Source organism: Stegodyphus dumicola, chromosome 11 (assembly GCF_044657685.1).
Source record: "Stegodyphus dumicola isolate Sdum_Otavi_A_Nest chromosome 11, ASM4465768v1".
Taxonomy (NCBI): domain Eukaryota; kingdom Metazoa; phylum Arthropoda; class Arachnida; order Araneae; family Eresidae; genus Stegodyphus; species Stegodyphus dumicola.
This window is the reverse complement of record NC_140778.1, coordinates 49,466,591-49,488,095: the sequence shown is the minus strand read 5'-3', so window position 1 is coordinate 49,488,095 and position 21,505 is coordinate 49,466,591. Positions and strand designations below refer to the sequence as shown.

The 21,505-nt window shown below is 33.3% G+C and overlaps 1 protein-coding gene across 1 annotated transcript; it reads left to right on the top strand.

Annotated features, from left to right (window-relative positions):
• Positions 1-6,284: 6,284 nt before the first annotated feature.
• On the top strand, positions 6,285-11,413 carry LOC146993953 (uncharacterized). The gene has a single exon (XM_085826664.1). It carries the CDS (start codon positions 7,611-7,613, stop codon positions 8,382-8,384), a length of 774 nt encoding a protein of 257 aa, XP_085682790.1. The 5' UTR covers positions 6,285-7,610; the 3' UTR covers positions 8,385-11,413.
• Positions 11,414-21,505: the final 10,092 nt, after the last annotated feature.

The window sequence follows — 21,505 nt, the reverse complement described above, 5'->3', positions numbered from 1 at the left end:
TAGGCATTATGCTTCTAATTTTATTATTCACTTGTACGTCCTTGCCATAGACTCAGGATTTTACCCTTGATAATCACTTTAATATTTCTCAAAGTAACAAGCTGATTTAAACAGTCTCACGGCAGATTTTGGTGTGATGTCTGCCAGCTCGTTACCCGTTATCTGTATGTGTCCAAGAACCCAGCAGTAAAGGATCTCGTACTCACGGCTTATTACGTTTTAAGGTAGTCAATAACACTTCTGTCACCATCGGTTTCTGGGTTTCAAAGAAACCTTGAAAAGGTATTTGTGCACTAAACAAATCGGTGTAAGTTGTACAGACATTAGGTTATTTCGAAGCAAGAGACATGAAAAATGAGCAATGCTCTAGCCGGGACTCGAACCAAGGAATGCTAGAAAGGCCGGAGAAATAACTTTATAAACTTTTTCTGGCTTAGATGATTATTTAAGAGCGTAATGCACCGAATTATTCAAGTTCCTAATAACGATACGTAAGTATCGAAGTAAGTGTACGAAGTAACTTAAATGTATCGTAATACCCATACATTCAAGTTACTTCAGCTTTAAATAGCCGGCAAGCACTTTGCAGCCTTCTTTCCTCTACATGACCTCGAATTGCAAATGATGCTTCCACATGACCTGCTGATTTTGAGCCATTAATCTAATTGCAGTGTTTGTTCCTGGTTCATAGAAAAGCTACTTGTAAGCTAACTGGTTTGTTTTTCTCTTATCATAATGGTAAACGCTTCTAGAAGCCGAATTTCTGGACCATCTCGCGGTAGGCTATCCCGTCATTCTGCTCAGTGCACGGTTATTAACATCAAGCACTGAATGTTTTTCTATCAAAGACTCAGCTCTTGCGGGGGACGTAGGAATGCAGAGAGGCCGTGCTACACATAATAAGCTATAGCAGTCATCAAGAGTGCTGAGACAAGGATGTTTAGGTTGCGACATGATACGAAAAACTCGTGATGAAGGTTCAGTTGTTCACATTTTAATTTAAACGATGATTCTTAGCAATACATGTACAGTTTTTATACAGGAGATATTCTAAAGGCTCTAACGCAAATCCGCAGAGCTCAGCGATGAATCGGATCAAGTTTCATAATAGAGAAGAGCAGCGACGGACTTAGCATTTTTCCTAGGCGGGGCAAAAACTTAAAACTGCCGCCCTCACTTATCTTCCTTTAAGTTTCTCTAACAAATTTCAATTTTTTTTAATAAACATAGAAATAGGTAGGCTTTGAGATAAAATGTAAAATCCATTTTATAGAAAGAAATTCTTTATGTGCCACTTTTGTTATAAAAGAAATATACATAAACAAATTTTTTAGTTTCTTTACTTACGGCAAAGCATAAGAGGGCTATGTGCCTAAGAAGAGAGATGCCTTCGCTGAGGGCTTTCGAAGAGTAATTGGCTTGTATGTAAATAACGCATGAGTGAAACGACGGAAACGCCCATGGATCCAGCAAATTCGCCGGGATTCTAACCTCTGACCGAACTACCAGTGTTCAGAGTTTACCGCTCAGCCGCTGGAGGCCCGCGATACGATGTATTTAATTATGGCAAAGCACACTAGTCCTATCTGCCTAAGGGGAGGGATGTCTACGTGGAGGACTTTCTAAGGGAAACTAGCTCGTATACACGTCACACATGGGGAAAACCACGAAAACACCCATGCAGCCAGCTCGTTCACGGGATTCGAACCTCGGACCGAACTACCAGTGTTCAGCAACTTTACGCTCTGTCGCTGGTGGGCGGAGGCCCGACACACATATCAAAAGTAACACGGATAAAAACCTCGCGAACCCTCCTAATGCAGCTGTCTCTCCGGTGCAATGAAATTATCAAATTTACATTTTCCCTGAAATAGGCATTTTTTCAATATTTGCAGCAATAGTTACTCATACTAATAAATGAACTAATAGAAAACGATTCAATGCAAAACACTAAAATAGTTCAGCACAGTGCAAAAATGGGAATCACACATTATTAAAAAATTAAAAATTTAATGTAAATAAATATAAGCAAATTACAAATCAATGATGCAAAGGATTGAATAATTTTATACCAATTTCTTTATACTAACAGTAACTTTAACCTAGCACGTTAAAATTCGCAATAACGCCTTTATGTAAACTACTCAAGAACTCTATTATCATGCTCACACAGCTCGATAACATAATAAACCAGCTCGATAACATATATTTATATATTCAAAATATTTACATATTCACACTATTTTTGCACTGTAATAATCAAATTTACATAGAAATTCTCTGAAATATGCAGTTTTGAAATATTTGCAACAATAACTAGCCAAACTAATGGAAAATGATTCAGTCCTAAATACTAAAGCAGTTCAGCATAGTACAAAAAATAGGAATGACACATTACTAATTAATATCTGAAACAAATATATACAAGTTACAAATCACGAATGCAATAGATTCAGTAATTAACACACCAATTTCTCGAAATTAACAGTGATTTTAACCTAACACATTAAAATTTCATTTTACTATAACGCCTTTATGTATACTACTCAAGAACTCTACTATCGTCCTCACACAACCCGATAACAGCATAAATATTTACATATTCACACACACACAAAAAAAGAGCTATTGGTCTGTATGTTATGGCAAAGTACCCGAAGGATATCTGCCTCAGCCAACTTGTCCGCCTGCGATTGAACCTAGCGTACAGCGGTTTTCAATTCGGTCACTAGTAGGAGCAAATTTTCAAGATAGGCTGGCTCGTACTTACGTTACATATGAGGAAAAGCCACGAAAACTGTCATGCAGCCCAATCATTCTCTTGAATTTGAAACTTCGGTCAAATTACCAAGGTTTAATGACTTTACCGCTTGATCGCTGGTGAACGCACAGCTCTTGAAATAAGTCTTATGAGATGCTGTGTGTTGAACAATATATTAAAGAAGATAGAAGGTACAATATTAGTAAACGCAAAAGTGCAATGAATATAGATTTACATATCTGGTAAATCTATTACATTTATCTCTATGCAATCATGAAACATTATATCACAAAAATATAAAGGAAGAAGAAAATGTAATCAAAATATTAGGAGCATTTGCTATTATTTCCGGTATGGCTGGAATTTTTTATAAAAATTGTAAATGAGCTATACTATTAATCACGTTAACTTGTATTATAAATAGCGACAGTTAGAGATATTATTAGCATAACTCAGCGTCATCTCTCTTTAAAAATAGTTTTATTTAAACCTAAACCTAAACTGAAAAATGAGATGCATACTAACGATTCATCAACACGAAGACGTTAGAAACATCTTCTGTTAACTAGAGTTATGGTGTATTGCCAGGCAATTTTTTTATGATATGGGACACCATGCATCTTTGAATTCGAAAGGATTCTTTCTTCCATTTTGTTGTTTTATCTTTTCCTCTAAAATAGTCACTTTGATCACAAGGAATGTCTTCTGAAGAGTCGCACTGTTTTTCAAATTCAGACTGATAATCACTAAATATATCTTCATCATCTAAATCTTGTAAGAAAGACAGTTTCTGAAAAGATGTTTGGAAAATTATAAGAAATGATGTTCTGCAAATTTACCTTAAAATGGACATAATTCAATGCTGTATAAATGAGTGCAATTTAGAATATCCAAACTGAGAATGGAAAAGCAATATTCTCATTTCCATTAATGAAATAACCAACGCTGTTGAGAAATTAATATACCCTATGATAACTGCAGTTCTAGGATATCATTGAAATAATTTCTTCTTATAACAGATGTAGGAAAAATCAGCAGTTCCAGTATTTCAGACTTATTAAAAACCAGTAGTTCCAGTATTTTATTCTGCATCAGGCCTATTGAAATTAAACATGAGAACATGATTTTCTTCTGAATGATGCAGCCATACGTAGGAAAAAGGCAGAGGAAACATTTCTCAAAATGTTGTATCTGAAATGAGTCGTAAATGCTTTGCGTGAAAAGTTCATCAATTGCTGCCAGACGTTGACAAACCTATTTGTATTCTAAGAAAGATCTTTTTAAACCTTTTTTATAGTGATAGTCTTTGAAGCACTGCACCTGATATATTAATTTTGTCAAAGTGGGTAACATGGTCAAGTGAGATTGTTATTATGCCAAGCAGTAATAACTTTAGGGGGCATGACAGTGTGATGGCCCAAGATACTGAATAATGAAGATTCGAACTTGGGTCAAACTACCAGTATTCAGAATTGTATTGCTCAACTGCTTATGAACTTGAACAAAAGTATGAATATCTTGTTAGTGAAACCCATAACGTAAGAAAATCGGGAAAATTAATAAAGTTTTCAAGATTTAAAACATGGTCGATTTTGTTATGAATCCCATGATTCTGACATTTTTTAAATACACTCCTGCTACACTGATAGAGACGGAATGATCATTGTCCTGCTTATAACAGATACATCATGTCAATGTAGAATCTGAAGGAAAGTTTAGGTTATTCTAAAATAGCAATGAATACCGGCTATGGACCTGAAGAAAGATGCCGTTTTGAACAACTTTCTAAGAGAAACTGGCTTGTATTTTCATTACATATGAGGTAAATTAGAAAAATCAACCATGCAGCCTGCCCTTTAACCATGATATGAAACCAGATCAAACTACCAGTATTCAATATCAGTTGTAGGAAAAATCTGAAGAAAATGCTTGCAATATCATGTAATCAGAAATTAACTATGTGTTGCATAGCAGTATTACTTTTCCAAGTGTCGAGGTAGAGAATACTACTTTTTTTTGTTTGTTTGTTTCTTTTTCTTTATATAGGTATTTAGCCATGGTATTCATTACATTTATTCTCTGTCATTAATACAGAATACTAATATTGTTAGTAAAAAGTGTCTTTTTCATTACGTGCTTTGCTTGTCGATATTCTCAAAATTATGTTTAATAATTAGTGCTACTGTACATTTAATAGATTAATGGATTCATTACTAAGTTGTTTTTTGAATTTACTTGATGATAGCTTAAAATATTTTATTTTGAAACAACTGTCTTTTTTATAATAAATTTGACAATAATATTCAATATATATTTTATATATATTGAATATATATATATTCAATATTCAATATATATTCAATATTCAATATTCAATATATATATATTCAATATTCAATATATATATTTCTTCAATAATATTCAAATCCTTTAAAGTAGCATTGTAAATAAAAGTAGAATAAGCATTATACATTTGAATGAATCTTTCAAGATTCATTCAAACTTTGATTAATTACTCAAAGCAGTGGTTTACTAACTTTGATGACCCTGGGAATACATAAAAATATCTTGTCATCTCAGAGAACCAATAATTTTTTTTTTTTCATTCTAATCATCTATTGTATATAAACAACTAGCATCCTCTGAAAAGTAATTTTTAAAAATGCATTAATAATATATCAAATTTTTAAGCATGAAAACTGTTTTAATTTCTTTTTTTTTTTTAGGTAAAAATAACAGTAATAAAAATAAAAACTTAATTTAAACTTAACCCACGTTAATCATAATATTTTAGGAGCCCTGTGGTTCTGCGTGTTTAAAGTGTTTTAAAAATTACGTAAGAACACAGCCATACTATTCTAAAAAGCCGTATTATATTCACCCTCCACCTCCCGCTATTTTCACCACCTAACCCGGTACTGACGCACCGCTAGCCAGCGGCAAAACGGAGCCCCGAACACACAGCAAATATTCTCTTCCAAAAGCGAACCAGGTTGCCAATTCGCCGGGTTACCAGCTCTGAATGTTTATCACCATTTTGGCGATGTTTACATTTGACGGATCCTTTGCGGAGTGATTCCTTTATTTTGATAGATTTAAATCAATATGCACAAAATTTTTTCATACCAGTAAAAAAATTATATGAAGTGCTAACAGAGATATTAAAAATTTGTTTTTTTTTTTTTTTTTTTTTTTTTTTTTTATTTATAATATGTTTAGAACGAAATAAATGTTAATTCAAAGAACACTGCAATGGAAGTTTCACATGTTCTATCAAACTTTTGTCAGTGATTTTAACTGAATTATCATCAGATGAAAATTAATAAGCGAACACTACAACAATATTTGCACCCTAACACGAAATCTTCGATGTTTGTTTACATTGCATGATAAATTGTTAATATTTGTTATAATTCACCGCGAAATATGATAAGAAGCCAAATATAGTAACCCAGCCAGAAAAGCGTGACGTCCGGGTACACTTTTCCGTACACATTTGGCGTTTGTCTGTACCACGGAATACTCCGTGGTCTGTACATAATTGTGACGGACTATAGACACAATCGTAATTTTTTTTTTTTTTTTAACAAAATTTTCTTACTTCCTTTCCTTTTCTTTCTAAAGAACCTTTTTTTTTAAATTATAAATATAAATTTTTTTTCCTCTCCATTACTTTTGGGCCATTTATTTTTGACTTTATTTTGTCCCATCTTTTCTTCATGGCCTTTCGAACTCGTATTTAATCTACACAGTACGAAATTGCCCATCTTTCTACTCGTATATACCTTTCCTTCCCACCTATGCTTGATTTTTCCCCCATCGGTGCAGAAAGACTTAGCGGATGCAACAAAACAAAGAATATCTAAGGAGAGTCTTTACAACAAAAGACATCTGTCTACTTTGACTGTCTGTCTGTCGCGAACTTGACTTCCGAATCGTTCAGAAAATTAATCCAATTGTCATTATCGTTAGTATCCAAAATATCAGCGTGCGGTAATCCAACACAGCTTTTCCTGATAGAAGGCGACTCCGAAGGGGCGCTAACATCCATCGAGAGATTCACATCGTCGTTCGATTCACTCGTCGTAGTCGGAGCGCTCATGATGAGCAACCTACACTCGCGAGGATGAGTAAAATGACAGAAGCATGAAATAAATCTGCATTTGCTTCTTATTGCAGGATGTGATGTAATCATAATGTGAGATATGTAATAAATCATTTGCGGACAACTCTAGTTTCAAAGTCCATATGCTTGACAAATATTCTGTGTATGCCGTGTATAACAAGTCATTTAGACTAAAGAATTATTTAAACAATTATATATAGTTATTGACATGGCAACAAACCTTGTGTGTCAGGTATGCAAGACGTCATTTAGATAGTATAGTTTTTTAGACAAACATCTGCATACACTCATTTGGCCAAAAGAGCACATTAAACATGAATATGTTGGTTTAATCCTACCTGACCCTTACAAATTCTTTGATCCTAGTATCCAGTGCACAAGGAATTTGGCGACTTACATGCAGGAAAGAAATCTTATGTGTGTATAGTATGTAATAAGTCACTTGCTCTAAAAGGTAACTTAAACAAGTAGATGCTTCTGCACACAGGACAGAGACCTCATGTGTGTGAGGTATGTAACAAGTCATTTGTTAAAAAAAGTAATTTAAACATGCATGTGCTATTTCACACAGGAGAGAGACCTCATGTGTGTGAGGTATGTAACAAGTCATTTACTCAGAAAGCTTGTTAAAACGAGCATATGCTTCTTCACACAGGGGATAGACCTCATGTGTGTAAGGTATGTAAAAAGTCATTTACTGTGAAATCTTATTAAAACAAGCATATGCTTCTTCACACAGGAAATAGACCTCATGTGTGTGAGGTATGTTACAAGTCATTTACTCGGAAAGCTCATTTGAACGAGCATATGCTTCTGCACACAGGAGATAGACCTCATGTGTGTACGGTATGTAACAAGTCATTTACTGTGAAAACTCATTTAAACGAGCATATGTTTCTTCACACAGGAGAGAGATCTCATGTGTGTGAGGTATGCAACAAGTCATTTGTTAATAAAAGTAATTTAGACAATCATATGCTACTTCACACAGGAAAGAAACCTTATGTGTGTGAGGTATGTGTAAAGTCCTTTACTCAAAAATCTGTTTTAAAGAAGCATCTAATTTGTCATACAGGAGAGAAACCTCATGTGTGCGAGGTATGTAACAAGTCATTTACTCGGAAAGATCATTTAAGCAGGCATATGCATCTTCACACAGGAGATAAACCTCATGTGTGTGAGGTATGTAAAAAGTCCTTTAGTCAAAAATCTGTTTTAAAGATGCATTTAATTTGTCATACAGAAGAGAAACCTCATGTGTGCGAGGTGTGTAACAAGTCATTTACTCGGAAAGATCATTTAAGCAGGCATATGCTTCTTCACACAGGAGATAAACCTCATGTGTGTGAGGTATGTAATAAGTCATATGCTCAAAAATGTCATTTAGACAGACATATACTTGTTCACACAGGAAAGAAACCTTATGTGTGTGAGGTATGTGCAAAATCATTTATTCAAAAATCTGATTTAAAGAAGCATATACTTTATCATACATGAGAGAAACCTCATGTGATGTATGTAACAAGTCATTTACTCGGAAACATCATTTAAACAGGCGTATGCTTCTTCACACAGGATAGAAACCTCATGTTTGTGAGGTATGTAGCAAGTCATTTTCTTGTAACTATACTTTAATCAACCATATGCTTCTTCACACAGGAGAGAAACCTTATGTGTGTGATGTATGTAATAAGTCATTTACTCAAAAATCTAGTTTAAAGAAGCATCTACTATATTTACACCGGAGAGAAACTCTATAAGGTAGATGTGTAACAGATCTTGTGTTAGAGAAAAATTGGAAGTCTTATGTTAGCACATAAGATTTTTTTTTTTTTTTTTATTTAAAGAAAAAGAAATCCTCGTGCACCACAAAGTATCCTCGTTCACCACAAAGCACATAAGATGGCTAATGTTTTTTGTGGAAAAGTTAAATTAATAAGAACCTTTGTTTATGTGTGCAATAAATACCTGTCCGTGCTATGGAGAAATGTTTTTGTATATGGTGTGTTTAACTTGTTGTTTCATTTCAATTTTTAAGAAATCAGTTGTTTCCGCGAGAAAGAAACTTGATGTTTGCGAGATGAGTCATTTCACAAGTCATTTTAAACTGCTGATTTAAAGCAACATTTTCTTACATCAACGAGTAATGAAAGCTTAAGACATCATATACAAACAATGAAAAGTTAGACACTGATTATACTGTTTTGAATAAGATAATTTTATTGATATCGCATTCCGTCCTTTCAGGTAAAGTCATGAATTGTTTGAAAACTTGCAATCTTGAATATTTTCATTTGAATGGAAATTTCATTCACATTTTGCACTGAATAGAATACATTTTCTCAATGCGTTTTCTAAAAAGTACATAATATAAAATTTATATTTTTGTGGTATCTATACTGCTGTAGGACTTAAGTATTTTTCTCCTTGGCATTAGCATTTATAATGTTCAGAATGCTTAGAACTTAGATTTCTGCAAGATTATGTGTTCAGTATCGAATGTTTAAAAAATTATTTGTGAACTGTTTACTTGATGCCACTATGTAGCTTCTAGTGTCTTTGAAAGAAATTAAAATTTCATGAAGAAGTAAGGTTTCTTTATGTAATATTTAAGTGTTGATGCAGCCTACTTAATACAAGTAGCCATATTTTCAGTATATGCCAAACTCTGGCAACATTGTGCATAACCATTCTTTCAGCAGTCATGCTTATAATAATCCTTCAATCAAGCACTTCTGCCATTTTATGTGCAGTCTTTTTTGTTGTGTTCCAAAGTCCAACTGTTTTTATAAAAATATCAATAGATATATATATATATTTTCCCTTAGTTTTAAAATATGGCGTTACAGAAAGTGCAAGCAGTTTTTCTGCAATTCTGCAAGAACTCAGAATTTGATGAAAATCTTGTAAATGTAACAATGACGAAATGCTTTTTCTGATTAGCGGAGTACTGAATGAACCCCATTCTCTCATTTGTTTTGGGAGAAACAGATAGCTCTGTATTGGGGAAGGAGAAAAGTGTAAAATTATAACAGAGATTTGAAAATGAATGTGTTTTATTTTTAATTCATCACAAATTTCTTATTTTGTAATTCAAATTTCTACTCTCAAGTATATTTTCTTTTGATGTATTGATAATTTTTACCAATTTATAATAAATACCAGCAGTTTCAGAATTTTTCTGAAATAAAGGCTTGAAAACTACCAATTTGCTTCTGATAAGTAACTTTTAATTTTTCATCCATAAAAAATCAAAGAATTGTGCTAAGGTTATTGCTTTCATATATACATACACAAACATATATACTTTTTTCTTCCTCATGGATCCAATCAAATGTTTCAGATATGTTTTTACTTATATGTCCCTGTCTGTTGTCTCTTATTAAGTATTCAGCTTCGACATCTGATTCCTGTGGAGTATGCTAACTTTCATGTTACCACATTCCACATTCTTATTGCTCTGAAATACTGAAAAATGCTTAAATATTTCATCACCATATGCATGCCGTAGCTTGCAAGTGTATTTTATTATATTTGGCTTTTTTTACCTAGTGTAGCATGTAAAAGTATGCGGGTGGCGAAAATCGGGAGCGGCCGGATTTTTAATTTATTGTAATTATTTTTCATATGAAAATACTTTTTATAAGTTTTTTTCATTTTGTATATAAGTACTTAAGTGAGTATGAAATAAAAATTTTATTAATGATTGAGCTTTTTTCTTAAAATTTGGAGGCAGCAATCTTAAAGTATGTGGGCAGTCAATGGTCTATGAACGGCCCTGTTTGTGTGATTAGGAATAAAAACGTGTGTTTCAACTTCAATAATATTCAATCACTTTTTGCATATATCAGTTGCTGTAGAAATCCCATCTGCATAAATATGTAAAAAGCCATTTTTAAAATATCTTTTCCATAAGTGTAAGAAACAGTTATCTACTAAATATGTCTTTGAGAAACACTTTATTTTTAAATTGCCAGAAGGAAACATAATTTAAAATTTTCTAGGACACACACATTTTTTCTGTATGCATTAAAACTATATGTATATACCGAAGTAGAGTATGATATTTATCTTATATTTCCTGCTTTGTTTTGAAAGTATTTGCAGAGATCAACATTACGAGAAATGGAAGCCTAAATATATTTTAGAATTCACGGAGGGAGCATGGAGAAATATTTCTTTTATAATTCAACTTAAGAATAGGAAAGAATCTGAAAAATTTTGTACTTTATTGTCTCTATTTTTAACTCAAGAGATATTCTGTGTAAAAATTATAGTCATTTGATGTTCACAAACAGAACTATATTTAAATTTTGTGTTAACACAAAATAAGAAACAAGAAAATAAGCCTCAGATATAATCTAATGATACAGAAATCTAACAGAAATAAGAATTCTAATCTCCAAAATTATGGTTGTAACAGAATATAATTTTGTCAGAATATTTAATTTTATTTCATGGGATTGTTTGAAGTATCATTTCTGTTTGCTTTATTTAATAAATATCTTTTTAATTATTGCTGAAAATGTCTTTTACCATTATTTACAGCCCTAGAAACTAAAGAAATAAATGTATTGAGTTTAAGGAGATATTTAAATGTAAGTATTCTAAAATTTGTATTATGAAAGTTTGCTATTGCATGTTTTAAATACCTTTTCGATATTTGAAAAGATTTTTTTTTTGGTTTAAATCTATTATTAACTAATATGCATATGAAATGTAAGGTATGGAATGAGTGTTGCCAGTGCACCACTTGATACAAGTTCTTATAACTTTTCCTCAAGTAGCTTTAGATGTACTTATTCATTTATTTATGATACTTAGTACATCAAGCACAAGTGTAAAAGTACAATTTTTTTTGTCAAAAACTTTCTAAAGGGAACAATGAGGAAATTAGTTTGTTAGATGCCCAGTGTTCTGCTAAGCTGAGTCTATGAAGTCCTGCTGATGCAAAACAGGTTGCTTGGGGAGAAGAATAGCAGACACAATTTTTAGAAGGATTTGGAGATGAATGTAAATGTTTCTTTCTCTTAATGCCTAATGTCATCCTTATTTAATGATTAAAATTTATAATTCGATTTTCTGAAGTATGTTGCTTTTTCATGTGTTTTTAACGAACTTATGACAAATATTGTAAGTTTCAAAATCTCTCTATAAAAAAATGTATGAAAACCACCACCACCATCCAGCCAAGAAGTGACTTTTACATTTTTAGCTATTAAAAAAAAAATTGGACCAAGATAGTTTTGTTAATGGTTGGAAGTACCAAAATTTCTTTAAATATGTTGTCTTTTGTATTTAATAAGTAATCAGAATGTAATAATCTTAGATCATTTACTGGGAATAATATGTTTTATTATGCAAGAATCTTTCCTGTAGAAATATTCCCTTTAACCTGGTGGAAGTCGCACCAAGAAAAGTTACTAGAGTGGGCGCATGGAGTATCACATATCCCAATATTTAAAATACGATAAAAATAGTTTTATTTTGTTTTAAAGCAGTTTTTCTTGTTCTCGTGTATTATAAATATGTGAATAATAATTGAGTTTCAAAAAATTAATTTCCAAAATAATCTTAGAGTAAAAATTGTGATAAATGAAAATAATAATAAAATAAACATCATGCCTCTAAGTTTTATTGGATCTCTAATACACAATGCTTATTTCATTCCTTTACACTTTGAACGAAATACATTCAGGTGTTCTTGGCACAGAATGTTTTCACGTTTTAAACATTGCATTCACATTCTTCTGTCCTTGGCTCGAGGGCAAATTTATTTCATCTTTCACACTTAGTTGTTTCGAATTTCATGTATTCGTTTATATTATTCTTCGAAAATTCTGGTTTTGGTTTGCGTGCTGTACTTTAGTAGTTTCTTGGTAAAGTATTAATCTGTGATCTTTGTTCAGAACTTTTTTTTATTAATTGTAATGCTAAGTACTTGAAAAACAGACATCTGCTTCTGTTACTGGTTGGTGGATTAGCAGTTGAATGTAATATAATTAAAGCATTTATTGCAGCAACATTGACTGCACGAAATAAAATTACCATTGGCCACCTCCTTGTTATTCTGGCAATTGAGTAATTGGCTGACAATTCATCCCCCATATCCACTGCTCCTTTAGTCATATTATAAAAATATACAATTCCTGACGTTTTATTTTCTCGTATAGTATCATGTATAATATGATCGTTATATAATGTTGAAAGCATAAGAATAGTTTTTCCTTTTTTAGGAACATCAGGAATTAATGTTTTATCTTTTTTGAAACCAAAACAGTGTAGAAAATATTCCTATTCTCATCTTCAGTTTTCGAAATGCAATCTTTATCACTTTCAAATACTTCTAATAAATCTCACAGGGATTGTATCTTTAATTCATAGGGAGTCATTCTTTTTGCCATATTGCAATTAGAAATCTTTAAGAATTTAATGCCAAATACTTTAAAATTGTTTGCGAGTGGAAATATTCATTGTTAACTCTAGAAATAAATTTCTGAACTAAATATTCAGTCAGTAAAACACGTGGACAGGTGCGTGGGGTGTGGCATATCCGAGTTCCAACAAAATATGGATAAATCATTTTCTGAAAAACACAGGCAAAGGGAAAGCGGTTCTGAAAGTCAACCACAACTAGAAACTCAACTATTGAATGCAGCACAGAATTTCAGTTTCACATGTTAGGAATATTGAACTTTTATGTAGGGGTGGGGTATGATAGACCCCAAACGCATTCCTGCGGGTTAATACTCAATGCTTATCAGTGTGTCTACAAACACATACAATGCAGATTAATTCATCTGCAAATATGTAGTTTAACACAGATGTGAACCTTCAGGCAAACACAGTAGTTATATTTATGTATGAACTTTTACAACAGTGTTTAACCCCTTCGCGCCGACTGTCATGTATACGTGCCGGCAACGAACGCACTTACCTACCGGCCGACACGCAGGCGTGCCAGAGGATTGTTCCATTCTCTACCGACTGTCACGTATTTATGCCAGTACTTTGGAACGTTTTTCAAACTATAATTTCTGCCACAAGATGGCACTGTATGTCCATATGGTTTCAGATACATGTAAATTAGACCCTCTACTCGAAATGAGAGAAGCATGACTCACATACACGTGTTTTTGATTATATAAACAAACGGGGAAATAAATGTTTCCGAATGGCGTGATTTATGACGTCTCTTTAAATCGTACTTTATTCGCACGTGGTAGTTGTTTACTGTAAGTGGAGAAGTTTTATTTGCTCTAAAGCGTTGGGTATTTCGGTTTGCAGTTCAGTTTTTAGAAAATAATTAGATCTTGTTAGACGTGAATTCTTTGTTTTTACCGTTGCAATGTCGAAGCGTCGAAAATGTTTAACAGAGCATGAAATAGCAGAAATGATGCAAAATATTTCAGATATTGATTCTGAAATTCTGATATTCTGATATTGATTCTGAAAGATTAACTGAAAGACATTTTCCAAAACTTTGTTCAGAAGAGACTGATAAGAAAATGAGACGACGATGCTTCGTTTGTTCACATTCGCGGAAAAATCCTCCAAAACGGCAAATGAGTTATTAGGAGTGCAAGGAATGTAACGTAGGACTGTGTTTAGATCCCTGTTTTCAAATTTTTCATACGAAAAGAGAATTTTAAGTAATATATTTAGTTTTCAGATGTATAATGTTAAAATTCATAAAATGGTGAGTAATTAAAATAAAATGTGTAAAATATGCATTTAAACAAGAAATAAGGTAATTAAAGTATATATATAAAAATATTTATAAAGCATAAGCCCTTTAAATACTCTATTAGAGCATTATTAAACAATGCGTTGATACTTCGGAAATTTCATGGATTTAGGCTTAGTAGCAAAAAAGCCCCCGGCCCTGGAGAGAGGCTCAAGTAAAGCCGTTATCACATTAGCTGTTTGTTGCCGGGACAAAACGTTTGTAGCAACAGTTCTGAGAAACGGCCTTTGGCGAAATAGGGTTACCATCTTCACTTGGCAAACAGGCTGAAAGCCAAACAAGAATCAGTTATCGCTCAGATTGGCGAAAGTGACGTTTCTCTTCAAGTGACATTCGCTTCTTCGTGTTGTTTTGTATCGCTCACACGCTTTTCGTTTTAAACTTTATTGTTAGTAATGGAAGATAATAGAAAGGTGATTGTGTACTTTTCCGTTTTGCCGGCGCAAGCGATAAAGTAGCCAATAATGGTACAACCGATGCCAAACGGAATATTCTCGCTGGTAACCTTTTACGTCTCATTTTCAAAACAAGTCGCAGCTTTTTCTTATCAGATTGATTGTTTCTTTCAATACTGACATATAATTACATAGAATTTTTATCAGATAGTTCATTTTTATGTCCAAGGCCATTTTCGGTAATTAAGTCAATTAGGATGCAATCACAGCGCTTACCCGAAGCCGAAAATATAGAAAAGGTAAAGTCAAGAGTTAAATTCATCAATTCTAATGAGAATACATTAGCGAAGTAAAGTACTGCAGTTTTACATAATTTCTGAGTAAGCTATTCGTACGAATTGAAATATTTCTTGCATTTAAACTTGTGTTCCAAATTAAGATTTAACTTGAAATTAATGTAGATAATTACTGAGAGCATTAGATTTTTGTAGAGAGTAGTTTACGTGAGATGAGATCGCTTGGGGTTACGTGATATGAACCGGTGAATCAGGATGCTGAACCATGAAAGCGTATTAAATTCTTAAATTAATGTCTTTTTACAAATTTATTGTCTTTATTTATCGGTTTTTTATAAAATTTTAAGTGATATTAAAATGTTTATGCCTTTAAAAAAAGAATTCTTAAAACTAACATTTTTTTAAATATTTTTTATGTGTATACTGTATGTTGTCGCCAATAAAGTCTGCTAGGCGAGATTTGTGCCGGCGAAACGGAAAAGTACCGGTGATTGCTATCAAGTTAATCACTTTGATCTCCACTCTGGCACTTCATGTAACAGATAAACACACTTCTGGTTATAGCAATCAATTACATCAGTAATAGCCAAATTCTGTATACACTAAGAATAGTTTAAAAACATGTGCTGGATAAGTCTATTTATCACACATCGCTTATGTGTATTTTCTGTTGTCTGCATTTCAATGAAAATTTGATGGCTCACTGGAAAATTTGTGACCTGGTGAAAGCATTTTCTGACTAACTTTATGGCTCATAATTACTGTTCTGTCCATTCAAATGACAAAAATCTATATGGCTGATATTTACCTCCCCACAGCCAGCAGATACTATTTAGCAAAATGAAGATCAAATAAAGCATATGAATACATGAGCAATCAAAACATGTGCGAGTTGTTTACTGTCCCATAGAACACTCGATATGTAGTTTAACACAGATGTGAACCTTCAGGCAAACACAGTAGTTATATTTATGTATGAACTTTTACAACAGTGTTTAACCCCTTCGCGCCGACTGTCATGTATACGTGCCGGCAACGAACGCACTTACCTACCGGCCGACACGCAGGCGTGCCAGAGGATTGTTCCATTCTCTACCGACTGTCACGTATTTATGCCAGTACTTTGGAACGTTTTTCAAACTATAATTTCTGCCACAAGATGGCACTGTATGTCCATATGGTTTCAGATACATGTAAATTAGACCCTCTACTCGAAATGAGAGAAGCATGACTCACATACACGTGTTTTTGATTATATAAACAAACGGGGAAATAAATGTTTCCGAATGGCGTGATTTATGACGTCTCTTTAAATCGTACTTTATTCGCACGTGGTAGTTGTTTACTGTAAGTGGAGAAGTTTTATTTGCTCTAAAGCGTTGGGTATTTCGGTTTGCAGTTCAGTTTTTAGAAAATAATTAGATCTTGTTAGACGTGAATTCTTTGTTTTTACCGTTGCAATGTCGAAGCGTCGAAAATGTTTAACAGAGCATGAAATAGCAGAAATGATGCAAAATATTTCAGATATTGATTCTGAAAGATTAACTGAAAGACATTTTCCAAAACTTTGTTCAGAAGAGACTGATAAGAAAATGAGACGACGATGCTTCGTTTGTTCACATTCGCGGAAAAATCCTCCAAAACGGCAAATGAGTTATTAGGAGTGCAAGGAATGTAACGTAGGACTGTGTTTAGATCCCTGTTTTCAAATTTTTCATACGGTAATATACCTAAAACACATTAATTATACCAACTCTAGAAATTAGGTGTTCACATCATGAGTTTGTTTTATGGTTTGGTTTATTGAGATTACAGCAAAGCACACTAGGGCTATCTGCCTAAGGGAAGGGATGCCTTCGGAGAGGACTTTCTAAGGGTAACTGGCTCGTATACACGTTACACATGGGGAAAACCACGAAAGCGTCCATGCAGCCAGCCCGTTCGCTGGATTCGAACCTCGGACCAAACTACCAGTGTTCAGCGACTTTACCGCTCGGCCGCTGGTGGGCTTAGTTGGTTTTATGTGATTACCGCAAAGCCTTGAGGGATAACAACAGGAGGGATCCCTTTGTAGAAGATTTTTTAAAACTGGCTCGTATACCAGTTACAAATGGGGCAAACCAATGAAACGTCATGTAGCCAGCCCGTTCGCGGCATTCTAACCTGAGACAGAACTACCAGTGTTCAACGACGCTTCGGCCACTAGTAGGCCCGTGCAGTTAATTGGAAAGTGCAATTCATTATGTAAACAGACATGAAGGTGATAATCAGTTGTGCGCTGTTTTAAGTAATCAAATGTTATAAATGCACAGCTGTTACATTTCTTATTATTTATTAGTCATGTTTTTATTACGTAGATCATACGTATGATATAATTATGAATTAACCCAATAACAAAATGTGTACACTCTTTAGTACTCAAATACTCATCAATTATTTTTCAACTGATTATTACATACCCATAATAATTTGCAAAGAACTGATAACTATAGTTCTGCCAATTACATAATCGTTATCTGAATTAAAAGTAACTTCAAATAAACTTCTTGGCAATGTTCATTTTTGTATTCATACATACATATATATATATACACATCTAATAAGTCATATATTTACATACAGATAGAGAGATGCGATGTTTTAGAAGTTGTTAATATATATTTATTAGTATTAATGTAATGAATAAGATTTATATTAATGAATGTATATACAAATGTTTTTCATCATGCATAATAATAAATCCATAAATTTTCAATGTTTCAATAGGTAGCATTTCCAATAAAAGTATAGTTTCTAATGTATTTATAATTCAAAAAGTATTTCATTAATAACATGAAAATAATAGACAAATTTAATGAGTATTATCATTATTACATAAGCTATGCTTTTCTTTTTATGCATCTTTTATGCTGTTTAAAATGTGTCACTGATTATGCAGTTAACAATTCAAAAGATAAGTAATTAGGAGAAAAGCCGCGCATATACAAACCGATTTTAAAAAATTATTCAACTTAAATTTAAGAAATAAAATTCTATTATATAACAGTGTTATAATAAACGATCAGCACGAAATACGACAAATTTGGCGAACTTTTGGCTACGAACAATTTGTAAACAAATCCGAAATGCAAGAACGTCGTAAAATAATGTCAACTCTGAAATTTCTACGATTATATATTTAATAAATATATACACATTTAAAAAATGACTCAGGCAGTTGTATTACAACAAAACAGCAATAATTAAATCGGCCTCTATTTCCACCGTCCATCACTTCACAGCGAGAGCCATCGCCATATTGAAAGTTACCTAGATCCTTCAGAACCTGACCTTTCGTCTGATTGGTTGAACGTTCGAGGAACACGTCTCCAGCCGGAACATTTTGGGAAAAGTTTTAAAATGTTGCTCGTAGCCGGGACACGTTCCTCCTAGCTAGACGAAACATTTCTCGGAAGCCTGCCGCTTAAAGCCATGCTACTAGAATCTCGTTTCTCGGAATTGTCCCGGGTAAGCGCGCGCGTCTATAGATGTGATAACAGCATAAGACACTGCCGGCCTCAGCGATAAGCGCGCGTTTTCGCTGCCCGGCTCGAAGGGGTTAAGTTTTTAATGTTATTTGCGACATAAACCTAACCATACAGTTAGAAATAGCTCATTGTTGATGTTAGTTACATATTTCATTATTTTTTATTAGTTCTTCATTGATAGCGAGTGTAATACTAAACAGTTACCTTTATGGGTAATGTCTACCGAATAAACTACCTTAGTGGAAATACATTATATTGATGTAGATAAAAATACTTGTATTAAAGTGTGTTTTATGTTTAAAGTAGTAAGCTAATCACAAAATTATAAATTGTTTGAGAATAAATTATAAAATTTATTGGTTATACTGGTTATATTCAATAATTGATTGTAACAAATTCCCTATCAGATAAATGTGTTTACTTACAGAATTGTCAATGCATCTGTAAATATAAATGAATATGCCAGAGATATTTATTTATGACACAGTCCGGGCCGCCTGACGAGCGAAACTCATCTTATGACACATATCAAAGATATATGCGAACATTTAAACTGGCAATTAATTATTTTTGTCTGTGAGATAAAAATAGTGTACATGATACATTATTTGTACCACATTCTGTGCTTTAAAACAAGCATCTCAAGTCAATGTTTTCCACTTTTATTTTACAGCTGCAATAAAATTTTCGTTAAGATTCCAGTTCTCAACATACTTTTCTCATTCCCATTCATAGTGAATGAAAGGAATGGAAATGAAATTTCTCATGTCCATTTATGGTTAATGGATTAAAAATGATTCACATTGCCATCTCAAATGAAGAGGAGAAAATTATTTTAATGAAGGTGCATTTCACTAAAATGAGTTGAGTTGTATTTCTAAGGTTAGATAATACAGTCAAAAGTCGTTAATCCGGACTCGTCGGGACTTCGGCGATTCCGGATTATCGATTTTTCCGGATTATAGATCATCAGTTTAAATCTTGTAACATGGCATGCAGAAATTCTAAAATTAAAAATATGAAACCGTAATTTATGAAATAAAGAACAATTATGATCTAAAGGGTATAAAAATTTACAAAAAAAAAAAGCTTAATATTTATTTGTTAACTTTATTAAACATTTCTTTCAATGTAAGTTGTTTAAGTTGCTTCGTTTTATGTGATAATACTTTCTCTTTAATTCTATAAACAGACATAATTTCTTGTTCAGTTACAAAGTTCCGCTGTTCAAGTCCCGTTAATTGCTGTGCCGAGAATACCAACTAACTTGTCAATGGAAATTTTTTCGTTTTCACTAACCTCTCTGTCACCTTCTTCATGTCTTTATACATTTTTTGCAGCAATTCTACTTTTTGTTTGATGGACATCGAAACATACTTTAGTTTTGTAGATCGTTTGGGAGCTCCAGCATCGAAAATTCTATTTGATATAATCGAAAGTTCAAGTTTACTTTTATAGCATTGCTCTTACAGTCTGCAAAAAATAATAAGCCGGATCCAATTCGAAAATTAAGGAACAACACAATCATCAACATTAACTGAAATAGATAATTAGATAATTTTAGCTTATTCCGTACGTTATACATAAAACGCGCACGCGAAAACGTATTCTGCACTTACGCCCACGCATTTGCGCAGACGTAAAAGGTCTTACGCGCACGCGTAAACGCCTATCCGCATGTGTCAACGCGGCGCATGCGCAGAAAGTTTTTAGCTTTGAGATCTGGATTATAGATCATTCCGGATTATGGGTGTCTGAATTAACGACTTTTGACTGTATATTACATTCTGGTAAAGATATAAAGTTCATACTACGTAGCAGTTATGGATGTTGGCATGTAACATGCTCAAAGAACGAGATAAAAAAAAGATACATACAAGTACTTATGCTTGCGTCAAAAGTCGATAATTTGGACACCCATAATCCGGACCTCAAAGCTACAAACTTTCTACGCTTGCGCATAGGCGTTTAAGCATGCGCGTAGGACCTTTACGCCTGCGCATATGCGTGTGCGCATGCGCATAATACGTTTACGCATGCGCGTTTAATGTATAACGGACGGTATAAGCTAAAATTATCTAATTATCTATTTCAGTTAATGTTGCAGATTGCGTTGTTACTTAATCTTCGAATTGGATCCGGCTTATTATTTTTTGCAGACTGTTAGAGCAATTTTATAAAAGTAAACTTGAACTTTCGATTATGTCAAATAGAATTTCCGGTGCTGGAGCTCCCAAAGGATCTACAAAGCGAAAGTTTGTTTCGATGTCCATCAAACAAAAAGTGGAATTGCTGCAAAAAATTTATCTTTGTTTCTCTAACCATTCCGAAATCTCTTTATCAATTTCACGGTGCGCTGCGGCGGCGGGGGGGGGGGAAGACGCCGCAGCTCGCAATGAATTGGAAGTTGATCTGTCAGCAAACTATTCTTATTTTCAGGGCAGATGTTTTTATTTTATTTGCCTTATAATTCCTTACTAAATGTAGTATTTCATCTCGATGTACTCCGTCTTTGACATGATTTAAATCAAATTCCTCGACATTATAATTCGCTTCCGATAGTGAAGAAAGTGACACAGAGGTTATTGAAAACAAAAAATTTCGATTGGCATATGAATCGGCATAGCAATTATAGGACTTGAACAGCGGAACT